A 22,116-nucleotide genomic window follows, 5' to 3' on the forward strand; every position below is an offset into this window, starting at 1 on the left:
CCGCCCATGGCCGGGCCCTGCTCGGCGCGGCTGCAGGGCGACGTGGCCGCCTTCAGCAGCGCCCTGAGCACCCTGGTCAACAACCCCCAGTTCAGGTGAGGGGCCGGGGGGGCCGCCGCCCCCCGCCCAGCCACGCCGGAGCCCCTGCGGCCCCGAGCGCTGCTTGAGGGGGGTTTGGGGCCTGCGGGGCCGCGCAGGGAGCCCCGGGCAGCTGGTGGGGCCAGCGTGGCTTGTGCTCGCCGTGGGTCACCACGCGTGGCGACAGGAGCCGAGGGCTGCCCGGGTGTAGCCTCTTCCCCCGGGACAGGCACCGCCTGCCTGGAGGAGGGAAAGTCCCCACGTGTGCCCCTCTGTCCCCAGGCATGGTGCCAACATGGGCAAGGCAGTGTCCCAGCATAAATCCCATGCTGGGGCTCCTGCCCTTGGCAGGAGTGGGGGTATTCACTGTGACCCCCAGGGACAGCCTCCTGTGCTCAGCTCCTTTCCCACCCCAGCACTTTACTTCCAACCTCCCCACACCCCAGGGGGCAAGTGACAGCCTGGCTGTCCCTAACACCTCCTTACAGAGTGGAAAGCTGCTCCCTTGGCTGTCCTTTACCTGCATGGTATGTCCTGCCTGGTTGTGGTCCTCTTTGTCTACTTCCTGTTGAGGTCTGGCACAAATTCCAGAGCTATCTGAGGAAATCCCCATCCCTGCTGAAAGTTTTGGCCACCTAGAAGAGAAATCCCAGTGAAAACTCCCCAGCCACAGCATTGGGCAGTGGGGAAGCAGCTGCCTGGTCATCCCCAACCCGCATCCTGCTGCTCACATCTTGCATCCCACACCTCTCATCCTGCATCCTGTAATCTGTGCTCTGCATACATCTACTTCATCCTGCATCCTTCCTCCTTCAGCCTGCACCCTGCACCTTCATTCTACATCCTTGTGTCCCAGTGTGTGCCATAGGCTGCCGTGTCCCATAGACCTGGGGAGGGCCAGTGCCAGCCCCACCCGCAGCAATGCTGGAGGCTTCACATCCCTGGGACAATGAGTCAGTTCCCATGAGTCAAGGAGGCTGATCCTGGTGACAGCCACGCTTTCCTCGGCTCTGCTGTGCCGAAAGAGAAAGTCACTTTCTCCAGCTGTCCCTGGCCCTTCTCTGCTCTGCTCAGTGCTGGCATTCAGGGCTGTCTCTGCCAGTCCCTGTGGCTCTCTGTGCTTTCCAGAGGACCCATCTGACCTTGGCTGCAGCATTCAGGTGGCTGCAAGGAGCCGCCAACAGGGTCCCCTCTGTGCCCCTGCTGGGACACAGCATTAAAAGCCCCTGAATTAAATGGTACTGCCCTGCTAGGATGGGCACTCAGCAGGTCCCTTCATGTCTGCCCTGTCCCAGCCCAGGGCATCCTGTGCCCTTGCTTTCCAGGCACCCCATCCCTCACGGTCCCCTCTCCCTGCAGCGATGTGACGTTCGTGGTGGGCCCGGAGCAGCAGAAGGTGTTTGCTCACCGCTGTGTGCTGGCGTGCCGCTGTCAGGCTTTCCGAGGGATGCTCACCCAGGTGCCAGTGGGCAGCCAGGACTCCTCCAGCAGTGTCCCACCCCAGGGCCCCTTCATCCTGGGCAACGTGCAGCCTGAGGTCTTCCTGGCTGTCATCGAGTTCCTCTACACCAACAGTGTCACGCTCAACAGCCACATCGTGAGTGGGGATGGGGCTGGTGGGGACATGGGAGGGACAAGGGGGGATGCAGGAGTAGGGGGTGCTTTGCAGGCCTTGGTGTGCCAAAGTTGGAGGAGATGATCTGCATGGTGCTTTCTGGCTGGCTAACAGTGCAGTGAGTGTGTGGGGTCTCAGCCCAGCGCAGTGGGGTGTCCAGAGCACCTTGTCCCAGCCTTGGATCAGCTGGCTGTGCACACCCTGGATGCTGGGAATGGGGACACCACAGCAGGAGACTTAAATTTGCCTGCATGTGGCAGCCTTACCCCCCATACTCCACCTGGGAGGCAGGAGCATACAAGCCCTTGGGCTGCCGTGCCCATCCATGGCCCTGCACTCTTGATTCTCACAAGATCCCTTTTGCCTGCAGGCACTGGAGGTGCTGACCTCATCGGTGGAGTACGGCTTGCAGGACCTGTGCAAGGTATGGCCCTGTTTAGACTGGGGGTGGTGGTCTCTGAGTGTCCCCAGGCTGGGGAGCACCCCAAGATGGTCCCTGCACGGCTGGTGGCTGAAGGTGGCTCTGAGGAAAGCACTGTGGTGCATCACTCAGGTCCAACGCAGGCTCAGTCCTGCTTCTCGATCCTGGAAGGTCTCTGCATGGGGATCTCCCTTGAGGGGGTGCACCACTGTCCAGAAATCCCACAGGGGAATCCTGGGAAATCATGGGGAAGGCCATGGGATTTCACGTCTCCCACACAGCAAAGAGCAGCAGGAAAGCCCCTGTGCTGTTGCCCATGATTTCTCTCTGGTCGTTTGGCAGAGTGGTGCAGTAAAGAAAGCCCCGACCCCTGGGAGCAGTCAGCATCCCGGCTGTGGTGCTGCCAAGGGGATGCTGCTTTGGGTGGGAAGGTTTTGGGAGGACAGCAGGGAGCAAAGAGGAGGGGGCAGGGAGCTGGAGCAGCTCGGTGTTGGGGAGGGTGGCCAGGCCACGTCATCAGGCTGATTCCTGAATTACAGCGGGCTGAACGCGTGACCTGCTGTCTCGGGCCAGGACTTCCCCTCCCTTCCCACCACGCTGGGGAAGCACCTCAGGAGCTGAGGAACCACAGGCTACTGTGTTGCCAGGGTGGTGGGATGGGACCTGCCCCATCACCCCGTGGGGCCAAAGCTCAGATGTGGTACAGAGCTATCAAACAGCTTAAGGGGTGTTGAAAAAAAGGGGGACCCAGTGCTCCAGCCACACAAGTCACACCCCATCACCCAGAAAATGCATCCTCAGGGGTGATGACCTGCAGTGGGGAGAGGCATGAGGAGGGGTGGGAGGAAAGGGGGCTGACCAAGGATAGCTCGGAAGCCTGTGACTGTATCCCCAGATGCAGGGTGACCTCATGTCCTGCCTGCCAATGACTCAGGGCCCTTCTGCCCCAGCTGACTCCTCCCTGCATGTGACATCCCCTTGGGTTTCCCAGGGACTCTGCCAAGCAGCTGAGATGGGCAGGAGTGAGGTCCCACTTACCAATAATTGTGCAGGTCTGGCTGCATCCAGCCTGCATCACTCGTGTGGGATGCAGGAGGAGTCCCCCAGCAGTCACAGGCAGAGCACAGCTGGCAGGCAGGGCTGAGTCAAAGCTGGGATCACCCAATGCACTGCACCTGGCACCAGGATTGTTCCCTGTGGCAGAACATGGCTGTTGTTTGTTGACAGGGTAATGGGACCCACCTGGGGCTATCAGGCTGGCTGGGTTTGGTCAAATCAAGCTTGGCCCCTGGCTTAATCAGTGGCTGAACTGACTGCCAACAGCCATGCTGTGAGACCTCATCCCTCAGCCCACTGCTATCTTACGAAACCCTGGGGGGCCTGAAAGTGCCTCTGCCCTGTGACCCATGTCCTAGGGACTCAGGGGATGCTGAGAGTTGCACGTGGGGATGTCAGGGTTGGGTCCCTGCTCTGCCCAACCTCTCCCTGTCTACCTTCCAGCTCTGCGTCAAGTTCATCAAGGACACGCTGAGTGTGGAGCAGGTCTGCGAGGCCCTGCAGGTAAGAGTGACACCAGTAGTGTCAAAAAGGGTTAAAAATAGCCATAAAATTTGGGGCAGGAGCAGGCCTGACCCTCCAGCTCTTGTCTGGATGGTGGGGCTACCACCATCTACCCAGCTTTGGTCCATAAGCTGCCCTGCCGGCACGTTGTACCAGGGCTGCAAGAGACACTGGGGCCACCAGAGCCTGCCAGAGAAATGTCCTCACACTACCCTGAGCAAGGATGGCCAGAACTCCCCAGTGCCAGGGCCTTGCCATCATCTGCATGAAATGGGGAGGCACTGGGTTTCTGGGAGCCAGTCCCAAAACCCCTGCTGAGAGTTCCGGCACCTAAAAACAGCCTCAGGGAGGTCCTGATGGCTCTGCCGTGCTACTTGGTGGGACCAAGGCTGTTCCCCAGAGGAAGGGGATTTGTTTCATCTCCCACAAGCTGAAGGGATCCTCTAGGGGTGAGGTGCCTGCCCCAGAGCACAGAGCTCCAGCCAGATGTGATGCCAGACCACCGCGGCATAAACAGAGCTAAAACTGGCCTGGAGGAAACAAAACAAGAAACCCCAAAACCCCAGAACAAAACAAACCTGAAGAAAACAGCTCGTCTTCCCTCCCCTCTTGCGTCAGTGCTGGTCCCCTGCTGTGGTGGAGGGGGAGGTGATGTTCACCCTGCCTGTGCTGGTCCCGAATACCCTGCACACAGGGGATGTGCCCTCCTGCTGCCCAGGGCAGTGCCAGCCCTGGGACAAGCACTGCTCGGTAGGGCTGGGGGGAATGAGAGCACCCCAAATTCCTGCTGCAGTAGGGGATGGCATCTATGGGTCAAGCTGGCAACAGGGCACTGGGGACTGGTGGTCCCACGTGCCCACAGAGTGACCTTGTGAGAGCAACACCAGGGCTTCTCCCCCACTGTGGGCTGGGTGATGTTCCTGAGCAGCAGTGGAAAATAAGGTCTCCTGCTGATGCTGGGGCTGAATGACCATTGTGGGCGTTAGAGCCACCAAAAAAAACCTTTGCCGTGGGTCAGGCCAGAAGGTGCCCTTCCTCCCCACACCATCACCATGATACCCACACACAAGGATGTTCACCTCACCTGGGTCCCTGAGAGTGCCCATGTCTCTGTAGGGCTTTGAGGGGGGGTCCCTCCTTCCCCAGGCTCACTTGCAGGTGTCTGTGTTGTCCCACAGGCGGCGGTGGCCTATGGGCAGACAGACCTCCAGCAGCACTGCCTGGCCTTCATCGAGGGCTGCACCGCGGTACGGCGCCAGGTGATGGGGGAGCATGGTGCAGGGTGCCCCAGGGCGTGGGGGGCACGTGGCATGGAGAACACTGTGGGACACAGCATGAGGCAAGGGAGCAGGGCCCCTAAGAATGGGGTGCCTGGAGGCTGGGAAAAGGAGCAAGTGGTATTTGGAGAGAAGATGCTGGGTGTCAGGCAGAGGCACGCTGTGGGTACTGGGGTGCCAGGGCATTGAGGATCTGAGTGGGGGGATGCTGGGGTGCTAGGCAGGGATGGCACCAGGGTGGGTTGGATGGCCCATTGCCGGGGGGTGGTGGTTCTGTGGGGTCGTGGTTCCAGTGCCCCGGTGCTGTGCTGTGCTGGCAGGCAGTGGTGCGGACACAGGGCTTCCGTGAGCTCTCCGATGTGGTGCTGACGCGGGTGCTGCGCAGCGACCGCCTGGCCGTGGACGAGCTGGACCTGGTGCAGGCTGTGCGGGAGTGGGCACACGTCAGCTCGGTGAGTGTAATGCAGCAGCAACCACCCAGGGGTGCCCACGCTGGGAACCCAGGCACCCTGTCCCAGGGCTGTGTGATGGACACAGCAGCTGTGTCACTCACCCCCAAGCCCCTGCCTTCCCCACTGCCCAGGACATCACCATTCCTATCCCTCACACACTGCTGTTGTCAGGCTGTCCTGGAGCGGCCGGTGCCTGAGGTGGCTGCTCTGCCCGTGCGGGAGCTGCGTCTGCCCTTGCTGGCACCCAGCGAACTGGTGACACTGGAGAGCCACAACCAGCGGGATCTGCTCATCCCGGTGAGCTGCTGCCAGTTCTTGGGGGGGTATCCTGGCTCAACTCCGGGGCTAGAGGATGCTGCAGGGTGGGGTTTGGGTTTTAATGCCCCCGTCCCTCTCCCCATCCCCACAGGTGGAGAGCATCGCGGCGGCCTGGCGTGCCCACGCGCTGAGGAAGGGTAGTGGGGTGCCCTCCCGCCTCTGCCGGCCCCGCCGCGGCACACGGCCCCGTGACCATCACCGCCACCTCGAGCCACACACCAAGTAGGGGCTGGGAAACGAGATTTATCCAGCCCAGCCAGGGGTTCTGCAGCAGGGCAGGCTGTGGGGCTGGGCACCGATGCTGCCACGGCCAAGAGCATCAATAAGGTGGCTTTGTCTTGTGCCTCGGCATCCGGGCCAGGGCAGGATGCCAAGGTCACCCCAGAAAGGGATGCAGGGACTGGGGGCAGGGTGGAGCTGGGCTATGGGATGGGTACAAGGGCAGGCAGGCAGCCTATGCAGTGGCCAAGGGGTGGCAGGGCTGCAGGGGTCCCTGCGGGATGGGGACCCAGGGTGAGCTCTCCCTTCCCCGGGGCCGTGCTGCCCTCCCCCGGCAGCGGGGCCATGGTGCAGCGAGAGAGCTCCAGCCCCTGCCTGGGCAGGGACACGGGCACCCCCGGGGCTTGGGAGGGGGACAAGCTGGAAAGGCAGCACGGGCATCTCTGCACAGCACCACAGGCTCCCATCCCCCTGAACTCCGTGCAAGCCCTGCCAGCAGGCCACACACACACACCCCCATACACACTGACACAGGCTGCCAGCCCCCCATCTGCCACACACACACACAGTGTGCAACCCCCCTTGCGCCCCATGTTGCGTGTGCACACACAGCTGGGTCTGTCTCAAGCACACAAACCCCCACTCCAGCTGTACCCGCCAGGAGAAAGGGTCGGACACAGCAGGTAATTTATATATAATATATATATTTACTCTTTAAAAATAAACCTTCGGTCCCCACTACCGCCTGTACAAACTACAAAAATAAACCTTTGCTCTCTTTGATATAAATAACTTAGATGGCGTGTTGGGGGGAGGCTGCCCGCCGTGCCCACGCCTGGCACGGGGACAGGGTCCCCGAGGCCACCCCTGCTCAGCGGCAGTGTCTGGGGGCCGGGGGGGCTGGGGCTGCAGGCACGGCAAACACCGCTGGAGTTAAAGTGCTGGGTGAGGGCGCGGACGGTGCCCGGGGTGGGGATGGGGGCAGGGGCTGGCTGCAGGGACAGCCCCGTTGCAATGGGGACACGGTGAGAAATATGGTTTCCCAGCAAGATGTGCCCGGTGGCACCGTGGGAGCCCACGTCAGCATGCACTGTCCTGTGCGTGCTCCAGCACGTGCCGTCACCTGGGCAGAGCACTGGGTGTGGCACGAGGGGCTCTGATCGTGGGACAGCTCAGGGGCTTGGCACAGCAAGGACCAGTCCAAGGATCTCCCCCTTCCAAAATCCTGCCTGTGCAGTGGGGAGCAACAGGCTCCCTTTCTCCACCGTGGCACATCCACGATGTCCAGCCCTCCCATGCTTGCCACTGGGGAAACTGAGGCACGGAGTAGCGCATCGGAAGGGGTGAGCTGCCCATGGAGTGGGGGCATGAACCAGGTCTGCACCCCTGGGCTCCTGCTGCCTCCACTGGGCAGCCCTGCACTGGCAAAGGGTCTGCCCACTCCCTGCCTGCACTCTGGGCAGCGGGGCAAGGCTGTAGGCTGAGAAATAAATCTTTTAAAATAAGCTTAAAAATATATATCTCTCTATAGATAGTTTCCCTTTGCAATAAATAAAGGTGGGGGGTGCCCGCCCCAGGCCTTGCCTGTGGCATGCCAGGGCACAGCTGGCTCTGGGACTGCCCCCTTATCAGGACGGGGGGCATCAGGGCACCCTGTTGGGGTACCCCAGCTCATGGCCTGGGATGGGTGGTCCCAGGAGGAGGTGATAGGGAGCAAGCAGTGACCCCACAGAGGGGGAGCTGGCATGGCACCAAGTCCACCTTGCCAGCAGCTCCAGAAACAGAGGGGGGGAGTTAGTGCTTCCATTTCTGGGGGGCAACAAGCCCAGGGCAGGATAACCCCAAACCCTGGGTGACAGGACATGGCACCAACGGCACAGCCTCGGGTGAGGGACACGCGGGCATGGCGTGGCCTGCACACAGCTTGCATAGAAGTGCCAGCCTGCCCTACCAAGCCCCGTTGCAGGGTGCAGGGGGGCCGGTCCTCCTCGGCCGAGATCGCTCCGGCCATTAGCAGCACAATGTGGGCGACCCCGCTCTGCACCCTCCTGTGTGCCCACCGGGTGCTGGGGAGATGCTCTACCCAGGAACCAGCAACCTGCAGAGAGAGAGAGAGAGAGAGATTTGGGGGGGTCAGCTGGGTCCCTCCACACACACCTCGCACCCCCACTCTGCCACGCACCAGTCCCAGGGAAGGGTGTCCCCATGCTCACCTAGCGCTGGGCACCTGCCCCGTGGTGTCCCATGCTCTGCATCTCAAAGGCATCGGGCACGGCGGTGCCACTGGTACTGGGCACGCTGGGCTCGTCCAGGCAGTCCCGCTCGCCGCTGGCGAAGCCCTCGGGGCTGAAGCTGGGGTAGGAACCAGGCAGTGTGGGGTGCAGGGCCACCGTCACCGACGCGGTGGCCGTGACGGTGGTGTAGCTGCCAGCAGGACCCTGCAGGTGGGTGCTGTAGGTGGGCAGGGCTGCAGCGGGGGCTGGCCGGGTGCCTGGCGGGCAGGGCTGCAGGTGTTCCCGGGCCAGTGTGGGGCATGGCTCCCCAAAGGGCAGGGTGGGTGCGGGCTGCGGGCCAGAAGCCTCCTTCTTCCCCTGAACCTCCAGGCTGTCCTTGTAGGGCTTCAGCACCTGGAGGGGGAACATGAAGCATGAGGGTCCCCAGTCATACTGAGCATCCCTCCACCAGCACCACAGGGGACCCCATGGGCACCCATCCTTCAGCTCTATCCATGACCCTCTCCCAGGGAATACAGGGGAGCCAGCGATGCCATGATGGGTAGAGATACTCACGGTGATGCGGGGGAAGCTGGGGTCCTTGCCAGCCTCCAGAAGGATGTGTGCTGGGGTGGGGGGCACAATGAAGGGTCCTCGGGGGTTGCCTGGCCCCACACCCTCCGTGTAGTGCTCCGTGTCCGAGGGCTCAGGGAAGGTGGCAGGCCAGGCTGGAGAGCGCCGGACATACAGCCCCCCAGGGCCCAGGCATGGGGGCACCGACTCTGGTGGGGTTAGGCAGGAGCCATTATCCACTAGGGATGCCTGAGGAGAGAAGAGAGTGTTGGAGGGGCCGGGGACATACAACCATGGAAGAATGTGGAGAACCAGAGTATTAGGTTGATGCAAGGATGGGGATGCAGGTGATCCCAGGTGAAGCAGGGATGGGATAAAATGGGTCAGGGAGAGATGGGGAAAGTTGAGTGTGGGGTGAGGGAGGAATGGAGTTAGGTAGGGGTAAATTAAATATGGGTCAGAGAAAAGATGAGGTAAAGGAGGGATGGTACAGGGTGATGGAAGGACTCAGGTGGGTAGGACACAAGGTTGGGACTGGAAAAAACAAGCATGGGTATAGGGTGAAGGGGGGACAGGGTGAGGGGCAATGGGGCATGGAAAGAGGTAGGTACAGGGTTGGGGAGGGCCAGGGATAGGCAGGGTGGGGGGTCTTGTACCTCAGGGGGTGGCCCGACGACCGAGAGCAGGACGGGCAGCAGCACCAGCCCGTTGAGCAGCCCCAGCAGTGTCAGGATGGTCAGCACCGCAAAGAAGTACCTGGGGGGCCACAGGCAGAGGGGTAAGCAGGCACAGCCATTATGAATCACATCCCACCCCAAACCTGGCTTCCCATGCCACATCCTCCCAGCCTCCATGCAAGACGGAACGGGTGTCCCCAGCAAGACACATCCTCACCAGCTGCCACACATCCCCACCGTCAGCCTGAGGAACTGCCACACTCAACAGCTCCCTTTGCCAAAGCTTTTGGAGGGCAGCAAGTGGCTGGTTTACCCTCCTTCAGTGCTCACCTTATGATGAAGTCAAACTCGGAGCCGGCCAGCATGAGGACACCCAGGAGGGTGGAGACAGCACCATCCATCACGGGGGCAAAGGTGTGTTCCAGCGCCGCGGCCGAGCGCACGTTCCTGCTCCCCACAGCTGTCAGGAAGCCCTGAGTGGGATGGGGATGTCACACGGGGCTTGTCCCTGTGTGCCACCCATGGTGTGCCACCCATTGGAATATGGCCAAGGGGGTGAGGGTGCCAGGGCGTGGGAACTGTACTCACCAGGGCCACGTGAACAGTGAACTCCACACCGATGCCCACCGAGGCGATGAGGATGACCACTGGGATGGCGCTCAGCTTGATGCCCATCAGCCCCATGATGCCAAACAGTTCCACAGCCATCATGGCCAGGATGGAGACCTGGGGGGTGGTGGGGTCAGTCAGGGGTGGCTCTGACTGGCTGTCTGCTCTGCCTGGTAAGCTTGATGCTACTCCTCCATATAGGGCAGCTTCACCTCACTGACCCTTTTCCCTCTATTTGGGTTCCCTCTGTATTTCTATCCCAGCCAGCCCCTATTTGGAGTGTCTGTCTGTCCCACCTATTGGGGGTGGCCCTCACCGTGCTCTGCACGAATATCCTTAAACCCCTGCCCACTACACACCTTCCCTTCCTAAGAGGTGTCCCTAATCCCTCCATATTGGTCCCCCACTCACTGCCACCTCCATATGGGTGTTTCCATCACCCCTTTCTTCATGGATGTCCCCAGGTGTGCCCTCCATATGTTCCCTTCATCAGCGATGTAACTGATCCCTCCCACACAGGAGTCCCCCACCCACTGCCACCCTTATATGGGTGTCCCTTCCTCCCCACGGTGCCCCTGGCCACCCCATCGCCCAGATTCCCATGACACAGGTACCCAGGGCCACTCAGCAGGACAGGGGAGAAAGGCTGGATGCCCCTGACCCCACCCATCAGGACCGTCCCCGTGCATCAGGGTGCGTACTCACGATGATGCCAGCTGTCCAGGGGTTGAGCAGCAGCAGGGCGCAGACGAGGAAGGTGCAGGCCAGCAGGATGCTGATGGCCAGCAGGAACCAGTGCCGCAGGCCGATGTACTGCTCCCAGAAGAGGAAGGGGTACCCGCTGGGGTAGCTGAGCACGCCGTGGCGCTGGGCGGCCTCCCGGCAGATGGCCCGCACGCTCTCAATCGCCTCCACGAAGTCGGACGTGCGACGCAGCCCACTCAGGTAGAAAGGGAACTGGGCGAACTCCAGCGGCTGGGCTGCTGGGACTGGGGAGAGAACGGGCAGTGTGAGGGTACAGCAGTATAGGGCTACAGCACCACATGAGAGCACCACAGTCACACCAGTCTGAGCGCAGCCTGGGTAGCCTGATGCCTGGCTCGGTACCATGGCTGTTTGGAGTGTGTGGGGAGCAGACTGAGGGCAAGGAGGAGGGGGTTTTCCTGCCAGCAGGATGCTTGTTGGGTAGTGGGTCACACGGAGCAGAAAGGGCATTGAGGGGCTTTTTTGCAGTGAGATGCTCATGAGCTGGAGCAGGGGTGCGTTGCTGTGTGCTAAGAGCACAGGGAGTGCAGAGAGGGCTGCTCACGGTGTGGAGTGCAGGGGGACAAGGTTGGGGCACTGAGAAGCAAGGCAGTTTATCAGATGGCATGGGGGACGTGGGGGGTTTTCCTTCAGGGCAAAAAGGTGTGGGTCTGTGCTCACTCACTTCGCAGGTTCTCGCCCGTGGTGTCGTACTTGTCATGAATCCACTCAGGTGGTGGGGGGTAGAAGTTGGCCTGTGAGGCGGCAAAGCCCAGGGGGTCGTTGCTGGCCCACACAGTCAGGCAGATATAGAAGGTGTCAGGGGGGATGATGCCATTCTCATCCACCAGCCGCCGCGTGGTCAGCTACGGGAGAGACAGGAGAGGGCATGAGCTAGGCAGCAGGCGCAGAGCTGTCCCCAGCCCACTCACCCCATCCCTGTCCCCACGCACCTGATTGAAGTTGAAGGGCTCCTTCTTGTTGCCGGTCTGGATTAGCAGTTTGTATGCCAGCGCCCCGTCCTCGGAGCCGTTGCGGTAGCTGTCATGGGTGATGCGCCCGGCCTGCCAGTCCCTGTCGAAGGTGGCCTGAAGCCCTGGGGATGCAGCACGGGGGCTCAGCATCCCTGGGGACACACCATCCTGCACACCACCCCATGTGACCCAGGGAGCATGGTGCCAGCGGGATGGGTGCACAGAAACCCCAAGGCTCAGCTTACAGTGCCGGGCACTTTGTGACTACCCAGGGTGCTGTACACCAGAAAAGGCATTCCCAGGTCAGCAGGAAGGATGAAGGCTGGGGAGAGGGTGGTTGGACAGGGGAGATCATGGAGAAGAGACATGTCCCTCACCTCGCAGCCAGTCCTGGAAGTAATGGAGCCACATCTTGGGCAGGTCGCGGTTTCCCTCCCGCACCACATATTTGACGGTGCTGAAGGCCTGGTGCAGGCTCAGCAGGGCAGCTTGGGCACCCGGGTAGTGGAAGCCACCCTTGGTGACAATGAACATGTTGTAGAAGGAGAAGTACTTGAACTGGGCCGAGATGAAGGCGTGGGCCTTGGTGTCCCGTGGCACGATGTCCGTCAGGTAGAGGCCATCGTGCACCATGGTGGTGCCGTAGAGGCTCAGCCCCAGCAGTGCCAGGAACAGCACCACCACTACCGCCTGTGGGGACAGCGGGGGGTCAGGCAGGGTCCTGTGCCACCCACCCACCTTGGGTGGCACCACCAGGGCCGCCTCCACCTCACCTTGGTCCGGGTCCGCAGGAGGAGCGGGGCGTACTTCTCACGGGCGAAGTCAGCGAGGCTCCAGCGGCAGAAGGGCAGGGGGACGCACTCCCGCCTACCCTTGGCCTCATCCAGCTGGGCCAGCAGATCCCGGGTGGAGCTGGATGGGGCGAAGACCTGAGAGCCCAGGGGGTCGCTGGGGGGCAGGAGGACGGCAGGCGAGGTGCACACCTGGGAGGTGGGCGGCAGGACGGTGACGATGTGGTGGCCTGAGGGGTCGCACCGGGTGAAGGCTTGCACGGTGGTGGTGATCTGGGTGCTGGTGGCCACGCCGGGATGCCCATAAGGGGACGGGTGGCAGGCGTGGTTGTCGTTGGCGTCAGCAAGCTCTTGCGGCTGAATCTGGATAACCCGTGAAGAGCAAGGGCTGTGGGGAGAGTAAAGGAGGAGACAGGGAAGGATGAGAAGACGTTTAGCCACCCCATGCTTCTTGGGGGAACTGCAGGGTCAGCCCCATCCCAGCCAGCCCAGCAGCAGTACCTATAGAAGCAGCAGAGGATGTCGAGCCGGCGTTTCTCCCGGCGGTGCAGGTCCAGGCTCAGGATAGCGGGGAACACAAACAGCACCATGGCGAAGTTGAACACCACAACCACTGCAGCCTGCAGAGGAAGTGGGAGACACACATCAGAGCCGGGTCTGGCCAGCCCTTCCCATCCCCCAGAGATGGACTGTGGGCCTACCTGGAGGGAGAAGGCACGCAGGGCAGGGATGGGCACCAGGGCTGCCATGAAGAAGGCGATCATGTTGCTGACGGAGGTGAGAGCCACGCTGGTCCCCATGCGTTTCAGACACTCACCCGTCCGCTCCTGCGGGGACAGAAAGAGGGGGTGATGAGAGGGGCCACGGGGAGCTGGGAGGGGGCTGAGGAGCCCCCGGGCAGTGCTCAGTGCTCACCTTGAAGGGGACATGCTGGCTGGTCTCAGTGAAGGCATGAGCCAAGAGGAACATGTCATCCACCCCAATGCCAAGGGCCAGGAACGGCAGGACCTGCCATAGAGCAGTCAGTGTCAGTAGACAGACACGGTCACCACCTGTGAGGGGACCCAGCCACCCCACAGCCCCCAGGGTCCCACCCACCCTGCAGGCTTTTCCCCCAGCACGTACCTGGGTGGTGGCTGCATTGAAGGAGATGCCCAGCAGTGAGCAAAGCCCCAGGCCAGAGGCGACGGAGAGAGCCACAAGCAGGACCCCAGCCAGGCCCACGGCCCCCTGGGACTTGGAGCAGTCCCACCGCAGCATGGTGACACAGGCATAGGCCAGCTGGAAGAGCACAGTGGGTTAGTGGGAACGGGGGGGCGACAGAGGGATGGCGGAGGACAGAGAGAAGGGACACACGCACCATGAGGAGGTAGCCCCCGGCCACCCGGATGGCACTGACGTCAGAGAAGGACTTCATGATGTCGTTGAGCGTGGTGGTGGAGAAAGCGTGGACGCTCTGTGTGGCGTTGGGAGGGATGGAGTCCTGTGCCAGCTGCAGGAAGTGCACCCCGTTAGAGGAGTGAGGACCCCCCCCACTCTGAAGTACAACCACCCCAGAGCCATTCACTGGACCACAAGAGAGTAGTTCCAGGACCCGTGGCCACAAGAAAACCAGGGCACAGGAGGATGCCATGCACAGGCTCATCCCTGCACAAGCCCCATGTGGGGGTTGTTCCCGATGCCTACCTCCACAAATTTCCTCTGCCAGGCCTCCAGGATTGCTCCTGCCTTCTCCTCACTCCAGCTGATGTCATGGATCTCGTAGTCATCCTTGAAGTGCTCATAGAGCTGCCGAGGGCTCATGAGGAGGAACATGGTCTGCAGGGCCTCGGCGCTGAGGAACAGGCACGCACCTCGCTGGGACCGGCTGCAGTGCCCCAGGATGCAGGAATGGGTCCATCCCCCACCCCAGAGCACTCAGCCCCACTGCAGGCACCCAGGAGAGGACCCAGGCATCCTGCCCCGTTGCCTCCCCTTGCTCCAAAGTGCTGCCCTGTTCACTAGCCCCACGCACTCACCAACCTCCCAGACATCCCCACAGCCCCTCTGGCAGCCAGGGCAGGTTTCCTGCACTGTGCCTGGGGATGCCCACACTGCAGCAGCTCTCACCGTAGCAGCTTGCCCTGGGAGTCTTTGGTCGTGCCGCCTAAAATCAGCTCCTGCTGCCAGCGCATGAACTTCCTGGAGAAGCCATGGCAGCCCCCTGAGAGTTCAGCCGGGATGTCGGGGTTCTGCAGGTGAAGGGAGGTGTTAGGATCGTGGGGCAGGCAGGAGAGCAGTAACCCCCACACCATTCCTGGTCCTCATGGACTGTGACCCACCTGCTGGCTCTGCTTGTTGGGGGCACTGAGGGGGCATTGGGGGTCCCGGGGGTCCAGACAGGGCCGCTCCATGTAAGCCTGCCCCACCTCTGCCTTGTCCAGCAGCTCTTTGAAGCCTTCCAGGGATGTGAACTGCCCCAGCTCCTCCATCAACTGCAGAGGGTCGAGGTTGCTCCACTGGATGTCGGGGCGGCCCCTGGGCAGAGAGCAGGACTGGGGTGATGCGGGATGCCAAAACCCACGCGCAGTACCACCACCACCACCACTGCCAACCCATCCCACGGGTCCTGGGGGTGCCCTCAAAGGCAGGGTGCGAGGATACAGAGGAGCAGCATCAGTCCCCAGCACATCCCTTACCCCCTGCCGGGGCTCCTGCGGCATCCCCCGTGCCCTGTGCGGCGCAGCGGGCCATGCCCTGAGTCAAGTAGCGTGCCTGATCCTGTTAGTCCGGCACAAAGCGGGGGGAGCCGGCCCTGCTGCCTGGCCCCGCTTTGTGTGAGCAGTCAGGCCGATTACTGCCCGTGGGCTAACATCTTGATAGAGGGGAGCACGCAGGCAAGAGCTCCCAGTACACCCTACAGCCTTTCCTGCCATCTCCCCCCAGGCTGGAGAGCTTGGGGCTCAGCAGAGGTTCTGGAGGCTCAGGACAGTGCTGGGAACTAGGCATGGACCAGGTGCTTGGAGGTCCAGCAGGACCCCACGGGACTTGGGTACCCAGGAAAAGGGTTTTTCCCATTGCCTGCAGATGCTCTGCTCCCTCCACCCCAGCCCGGGGAGCTGGGGGCCAGCTTCCAGCCTCACTCAGCTTCTTTTTTAAGACAGAAAAGACACACAAAAAAGCCAGTAACCCAGCCCAGCGCTCCAAAGAGGGGAAGAAAAAGCCCCAAGCAAGTGTGGGCTCTGGGGAGAAACACAGCCTAATAATTCATGAAGGCTGGCTGGGCCAGAGCTGGCCGCTCGAGATTCCCACATACCAACCGGAGCTGCTGCTGCTTCCAAAGAGAGCCCCTTTTATCTGCTTTCGCTTGCTTCACTGAGCCAGGGCAAATCCTTTTGTCTTTCCATAGATTGCTGCTCTTTGTTCTCCCAGCTCCCGCCCCGCTCACCCCTCGGCGTTAAAAAGGGGGACGAGTCCCCATGGGCTGGCCGGCGCTCAGCCAGGGTGCCTGCCTGGGCACCCACTCAGCTGCGAGGAGAGATGAGTCCCATCGCTGCTGCGGGTGCCACCCTGCCTGCCGTGTACCCCAGCCCCAGGATGCTGCCCACCATGGCAGGTGATGTCACCAGCATCCTGATTGACACAGCCACCCCAGTCCCACTTGCTCCTGCTCCCAGCAGCTCCGCAGGCTGGGATGGGGAGAACCTGAGGTCCTGGGGAGGGGTCCAAAACCGGCCCCCTAGTCCTGGCTGGGGATGCTGCGGCCCCTTCCCCCTCCTCCCGTCCGCAGCAGCCTGAATAAGGCCACTATTTCATCTGTTTGGCAAGGGGCAGCTTTCAGAGCAACATTAGCATGAGAAAGCGCGGGGCTGCGTTTGCTGACAATGCACAAGCCGCCCCAGCTCTCCCGGACAAACACACGCGTAAACAGAAGGAATGTGGGGGGGGGCTCCCCTGGCCCAGCCCGGGGTCCCCAGCCCCACCACCGCGGTGCGAGGAGCTGGCTGGGAGTCACCTGCCACCCACCCAGGGACTCTGCCTCCTCCGTGCCCCTTGGCACAGCTCAGGAGTGTGGGTGCCTCCTCACCACCGTGGTGCCCATGAAGGGGTCTGGGGCGGTGGAGCAGCCTCAAGGACCTGCCTGCGGCACAGCTACTGTCCCCATCCCTGGCTGGGGGGACAGCATGGCATGGCAGGGACAAGCCAGATCCTGCCTGAGGGCTGCAGCCCCCCTGCCATGGTGGTGCAGCCCTGCCCGTGCCACCGAGGCCAGGCAGGCAAGAACAGGGACCCGTCCCCAGGGTGTTGACCCAGCAGGACAGCAATGTTGGTGGGACCCTCCTGGGGCTGAGCAGGACAAGCTGCAGCAGCACTGGGGCACCGTGGAGCAGGCAGGGTCAAGTTGCAAAGGAAGGTCAAGTACAGCCCCTTGGCAGCACCCCCAGCTCCTGTTCTCACCCATGGCCACCCACACCTAGGACACTCCCCCACACAAACTCACGGGAGATAGGCTGAGCCTCCCTGCAGCTTGGAGCCTTCCCAGAAGCAGTCCAGTGGTGTCAGGATCACGCAGGGGAACAGCTTCTCTATCATCTGTGGGAGAAGGAGATGCGAGGGGTCAGCAGGGATGGATTAGATCTCCCAATCTCCCCCCAGCACTGCTGGGCTTCCCAAACCTGCACCTTCCCTCATGCAGCCACCAGTGCCTTTGCAGCACCAGCCCTGTCCCCACCACAGCCCATCCCCTGCCATTCTCCAAGGGACTAATCTCCTGTTGGGGGCTCCCAGGGGCCATGCCATGACCAGCACTTACCCTCTCTATCATGCCATTCTCAATGATGGGGACACCTGACTTGTAGCAAATCTTGTTCAAATCCCACGATCTGGAAAGGCAGAAGGAAGAGCTGAGAACGGGCAGAATCCAATAGGGGACATGGCAAGGGCTGGTGGGACATGCAGGGCACAGTGGGGATCCCCGTCCCCCATCTGGAGCTGGACTCACTTTCCGTACAGTGAGACCTGGACCTTGCTGGCTGCCAGGGCTGCCTCGAGGTGGAGCTGCAGGGCCTCCTGCGTCAGGATATTGTCCCCATCCCTCTTCGGGGTCTGGATCAACATCTGGGAGGTGTAGACAGATTCCTCGCCCAGCTTCTCCTTGGTGTAGCGCAGCTCCTGGCTCACCCGGCTGCCCGCTGTGGAGGGGACCATAATGTGTCCTGTCAGTGCCAGGGCTGGCAGAACCCCCATCCCACCAATTCGTCCTGCCCATCAGGATGCCTAGGGAATGGGAGGGGCAGGAGCAAGGCACCACAACATCAGATGGTGCCATGTTAACCCAGCAGGACTTCTTGATGTGGGGTTTCCCAACTGCTGCGTCCTCTGGGTGCTCACACCCAGGGGACCCAGACAGAGAGCACCTCAGGACACACTGGACCAGGCATCCCTCTTCCCACCAACATGGCTGTTTTCAGTCCCAGAACAGCTTGTTGGCTTTGCTTTCCCCACAAAAACCCCACAGAGAGATGGTTGGTGAAGCAGAGGGGATGTCCACCTGTGCACTGTTGTGGGTGCTGCAAATGCCCCAAACCAGCCCCTGATGCAGCAAGTGAAACTGGGGACACCCCATCCCATCCCATCCCATCCCAGCTGCTCCCTGGCACTCCAAGGCAGGCAGCGTTTTGACCAGGGAATGGGTGTAGGGAGAGGAAGGCACCCCCAAGTGCCTGCCAGGTGTAGGCTGTCCCTAGAGGAGTTTGGGGACAGGGGAGGGAGACGGTGCTTGGGACGTCACTCTGCCCTGCCAAGGCTCTGGGATCTGTCCCTTGATGGCAGCAGGAGAGCTCCAAGCACAGCAGGGCCAAGGTTTCCGGGAGAAGCCGCCGACTTCATTTGCGGCTGCCTCGGCGTGGAAGAGGAATCCCCTCCCAGCCAGCGTGGCTGGGGCTGGGACCAAACCCTGCATGGTCTTTCGCGTGGCTGAGCACCATCCCGGGACAGTTGTCCCCATCCCCTTTGAATGAGAGGCTCCCATCCCTCCTGGCACAGCAAAGTGGGGGATGACACAGCCCAGAGGAGGGGGGGGAAGTGGTTCCTGAGACACCCTCCAAGTGCAGCACTCAGCTGCACTGCTCCCAATGCCCTGCCCAGGCCAGGAGGGATGCTGTGTGCAGCCCCCATCCCAGTGCCACCCAGCAGGGGTACCCCGGGGTGCCCAGCATCGGGTACACCCCAAGGCAGTGCCAGCTCCTGCCCAGCCCCAGGGAAGCTGGAGGGGCTGAGGATTCATCTGCACCAGGACGCTTCCTCAGCAAGAGGCGGGGGCCCCGGCGGGCCTGGCCCCCAGCCAGCACTGAGGAGGCCGGAGCGAGACCGCAAATAAGGAGCAGAATCTTCCCTTTTAATGACTTATTATATGGGTTGGTGTTTTGGGGTTTTTTTTTCCCTGCTTTTTGGGAACGGGGAGGGCAAAGCATCTTTATTGTTTCTGGCTGGGCCAGGGAGCAGCTGGTGTCCATCAGATGCCAGTTGGGATGGAGGTTGTGCCAGGGACAGGGAGGGGGGGGACATGGCCACGGCTTTTGTGTGTGTGTCAGAGGGGATAGCAGCACCCAGGGCGAGGGGACGAGGACACAGGGAGGGTGGGTGTCACGGGGGGGAAAACAGGACGCCCATCCCATTCCCAGCAGGCTGGGAGGTCGGGCAGGAGGTGCGCCAAGCTGCTCTGATCTCAGCCATGCCACCCACACCGAACCCGGGCGGGAGGTGGGACACAGCAATGGGGGGGTGCCCAGCCTCGCTCCCAGGGGATGCATCCTGCTGTGCCCTGCCGGCATCTCCACCCAGCACGGCTGCGGGAGGAGCTACACATCTGCAAGTGGGGGGGTGGGGAGCCCCCCGAAAAATTAAAGAGAGAAAAAAAAAAAAAAAAAAGAGAGAAAATCAAAAGCCGTCCCTTGTAATTAGTGTTAATTTGGAACAGGGCACTGCAAGCCGTCAGCAAGCTTCAAAGGCCGTGAGGAAGCCTCAAATTCCAACACCCTAATTAACCAAAGAGCAACATGAAAAGACAAGGCAGCGCACACAGGGCTGCCAAGGACACTTCAAACGGGCGCGCGCCCGCCGGCCGGCCAGCCCGGGAGCGGGGCGAGACGCCCCACGCAGCCCCCCGGCCGGGGAGGAGGCTGGGGGGGCACCCCAATACCAACAATGAGCACGTTAATGAGGAACTGTATGTAAATTCTTCCTTTTTTTTTTTTTTTTTTTGGTTGTTGTTGTTTGGTTTTGTTTTTTTGGTTTTGTTTTTTAATTCCAATTAACAAAGGGAGCCCTTGGCTTTTTCATGCGAAGGGCTCTCTGGTTCCAATCAGGCGTCCGGGTCCTGCTTACTAACAGCCTGCTCTGCTCCCCGGCAGGGCTTGGCTTCAACCCCCCCTGGACCCTCACATCCCCCCAAAATCTCACAGTAGGGCCTGGGGGCAGGACAGTCCTCCAGGGCAGTCATGCCTTGCATGAGCATCCTCTGTGGGGTGGGCACCCCACTCCTGGGTACCACTGGCTGGGGGTTTCATGCTGGGGTGTTGTGGGGTGCAGGCTCACAGCAGTGTGGGCTGGAGGGTGGATTGGGACCCCATGCCCACTAGCACTCCAAACACGAGGGGTGCAGAGCAGGCTCCTGCCGTGCCCAAGCAGGGAGGGTACGAGTGCCAAGGAGGGGACAGGGTCCCTGGCAGCGAGGACGGCTGCGTGTGCGGCTGCCTCCCTCTGCGGGCCGTGCCGGGGGAGCCCTCCCCATAATTACAGCATCCGCCACAAAATTACAGAGCAAGGCAGGAGCCTCCCTGCCCCCTTCCTGGCCACCCTGCCTGAGCCACCCCCCTGCCACTGCTCCCCAAACCCTCCTGGCACAGGACCCACAGCTACAGCACTACAGCCAGCTCACCCTTGCCCAGTGGGACTGGCTTGTGCCCCCGGCTGCTCCAGCCACTGCAGATCCCCAGCCCTTGTGCTGCCCCCGCCCGACCAGGAAGGGGTCTGACCCCAGCTCACCCCACATCCTCCCAGGGGCTGCCAGAAGCTCCCAGACTCAACCCAGTGGGTTTGGGGTCAGATAAGCACAGCTGCAAAGCCCCCAGCACAGGGGCTGGCCCCCATGCAGCCACCCCACCTGTAAGTGACCGCAAGGGGACATTCCACCAAGCTTTCCCAGGGCAGTAGGTGGGCAAAGCCCTGTCTCCAGGCACCCAAGGGTGGGGGGTAGCATGCTGAGCGTGCCAGGGCAGCGTGTCCGGGTGGCAGTGGGAGGGCAGTGGGTCGGGGCAGGCTGCCAGCCCCACACTGAGCCCTCCCTGCCTGGCAAGGGTGAAGACGAGGGAGGGATGTGGGAGGTGCTGAGGGCCACAGAGAGGCACTGGTGTGCTCCCAGGAGGTGCATGCTGCTGCAAGGGCCACTCTGCGTCCCCCCAGGGTGCGTGCACGCTATGGTCAACAGCAGTGTCACCACACTGCAGATGGGACCCAGGCACTGCCAGCAGCTGTCACCACTGCGTGGGTGACCTGGGTGGGACAGGATAGGAGGAAGAGAGCACGCCCAGGTACACATCCTCACTTGACCCCCAAAAATCAGGCCCTGTCCTGCCTGCTGTAATGGGGCTACGAGATGTGGCAACTAATGTGGTGAGTCCCAGATTCAGCTGATGCTCAGGGGATGCTGAAGCCCTGACCCCAGCTCCAGCTGTGCAAGGGAAGAGCTGGGGGCAGTAAGGGGGAGGTCCCTTGGTGAGCAGCCCCCTTTCCACAGCACAACATCCCAATGCTAGAGTTGGAAACCTCCTCTCAAGTGCACAGCTGAGCCATGCTGAGATCCCCTGGGAAAAGCCATCCCCATGGGGACCCCACTCTGCTACAATGCTACAAGGGGCACCCGCAGGGGCAAACACTGGCCCGTGAGCCATCCCTCGGCACAGACTGAGCGCATCCCGCCGGTGGATGTGCCCACCCTGGGTGATTAGAGCCCCGGGGGCATCAGAGGGATGCCAGCACCACCCTGCAACTCAAGCACTACCCCGCATCCCGGTGGGATGGGGTCCCGAGGCACCGCCCCAAGCATCCCTCGGCAGCAGCAGCTTCCCGTGCTGAGCAGCGTGCAAACCGGAGGCCACCTTCAAAGTGTTGTGGGGCGGATTAGCTGGATTAGGGAGGCAGTGAAAGGACCCATGCTGCTCTGGAGGAAGTCTCGCCCAGGGCACGCTGAAAGAGCCATTTTTACCTGTCCCGGCCGCTACCGCCGGCCTCGCCAAAAGCCCGGCGGCCCCGTCCTGTCAAAACAAGTCCTCCCAGCCCCATTCACCCCACGGCTGGTCCCGGGGAAGGGGGGCAGCTGGGTGGCAGATGGGTGTCCCCAGCAGCACTGAGGGATGAACGAGGGCTCGGCCCTGCCCTGGCACCTCCGACTAAACCCAGCCCCACCAGAGGGGCTCCCCAGCTAAGTCAAGAGGGGCGGCAGAAGAGGGGGACGCCTTCAAAAAGCCAGCGGCTGAAAGGGTCCGTTTGGGGCCAGCTCCCCAGCCGCCGGCCCCGGCCAAACTCTTTTGTTTAACGGCAAAGCTAAATTAATGTC

At 61.8% G+C, this 22,116-nt stretch overlaps 2 protein-coding genes across 2 annotated transcripts in view; one reads left to right on the plus strand and one right to left on the minus strand.

Moving 5' to 3' along the window:
• On the plus strand, window positions 1–6,707 carry BTBD19 (BTB domain containing 19). The gene is made up of 8 exons (XM_050306918.1): window positions 1–95; window positions 1,438–1,675; window positions 2,064–2,117; window positions 3,615–3,674; window positions 4,853–4,921; window positions 5,272–5,403; window positions 5,575–5,700; window positions 5,813–6,707. Exons 1-8 carry the CDS (start codon window positions 7–9, stop codon window positions 5,945–5,947), a joined length of 903 nt encoding a protein of 300 aa, XP_050162875.1. The 5' UTR covers window positions 1–6; the 3' UTR covers window positions 5,948–6,707.
• The window catches only part of PTCH2 (patched 2), a 21,792-nt gene continuing 6,329 nt past the window's right edge, over window positions 6,654–22,116 (minus strand). Inside the window, 22 exon segments of the mRNA XM_050307075.1 lie at window positions 6,654–8,038; window positions 8,154–8,567; window positions 8,730–8,975; window positions 9,383–9,482; window positions 9,734–9,876; window positions 9,992–10,129; window positions 10,718–11,001; window positions 11,442–11,622; window positions 11,710–11,852; window positions 12,108–12,420; window positions 12,504–12,909; window positions 13,023–13,141; window positions 13,223–13,348; window positions 13,437–13,529; window positions 13,647–13,802; window positions 13,882–14,013; window positions 14,208–14,355; window positions 14,631–14,752; window positions 14,843–15,038; window positions 17,002–17,093; window positions 17,314–17,383; window positions 17,503–17,692. Coding sequence (XP_050163032.1) covers window positions 8,154–8,567; window positions 8,730–8,975; window positions 9,383–9,482; window positions 9,734–9,876; window positions 9,992–10,129; window positions 10,718–11,001; window positions 11,442–11,622; window positions 11,710–11,852; window positions 12,108–12,420; window positions 12,504–12,909; window positions 13,023–13,141; window positions 13,223–13,348; window positions 13,437–13,529; window positions 13,647–13,802; window positions 13,882–14,013; window positions 14,208–14,355; window positions 14,631–14,752; window positions 14,843–15,038; window positions 17,002–17,093; window positions 17,314–17,383; window positions 17,503–17,692 — 3,812 coding nt within the window. The 3' untranslated portion in view covers window positions 6,654–8,038.

Source organism: Myiozetetes cayanensis, unplaced genomic scaffold (assembly GCF_022539395.1).
Source record: "Myiozetetes cayanensis isolate MyiCay16 unplaced genomic scaffold, myiCay2020 scf12, whole genome shotgun sequence".
NCBI lineage: Eukaryota > Metazoa > Chordata > Aves > Passeriformes > Tyrannidae > Myiozetetes > Myiozetetes cayanensis.

What these genes read in the sequence shown, in the direction of transcription:
- BTBD19 (XM_050306918.1), top strand. Translation starts at nt 7, where the DNA reads ATGGCCGGGCCCTGCTCGGCGCGGCTGCAGGGCGACGTGGCCGCCTTC. An exon ending in GTCAACAACCCCCAGTTCAG is followed by an intron (nt 96 to 1,437) that starts GTGAGGGGCCGG and finishes CTCTCCCTGCAG; the next exon opens with CGATGTGACGTTCGTGGTGG. An exon ending in TCATCGAGGGCTGCACCGCG is followed by an intron (nt 4,922 to 5,271) that starts GTACGGCGCCAG and finishes CTGTGCTGGCAG; the next exon opens with GCAGTGGTGCGGACACAGGG.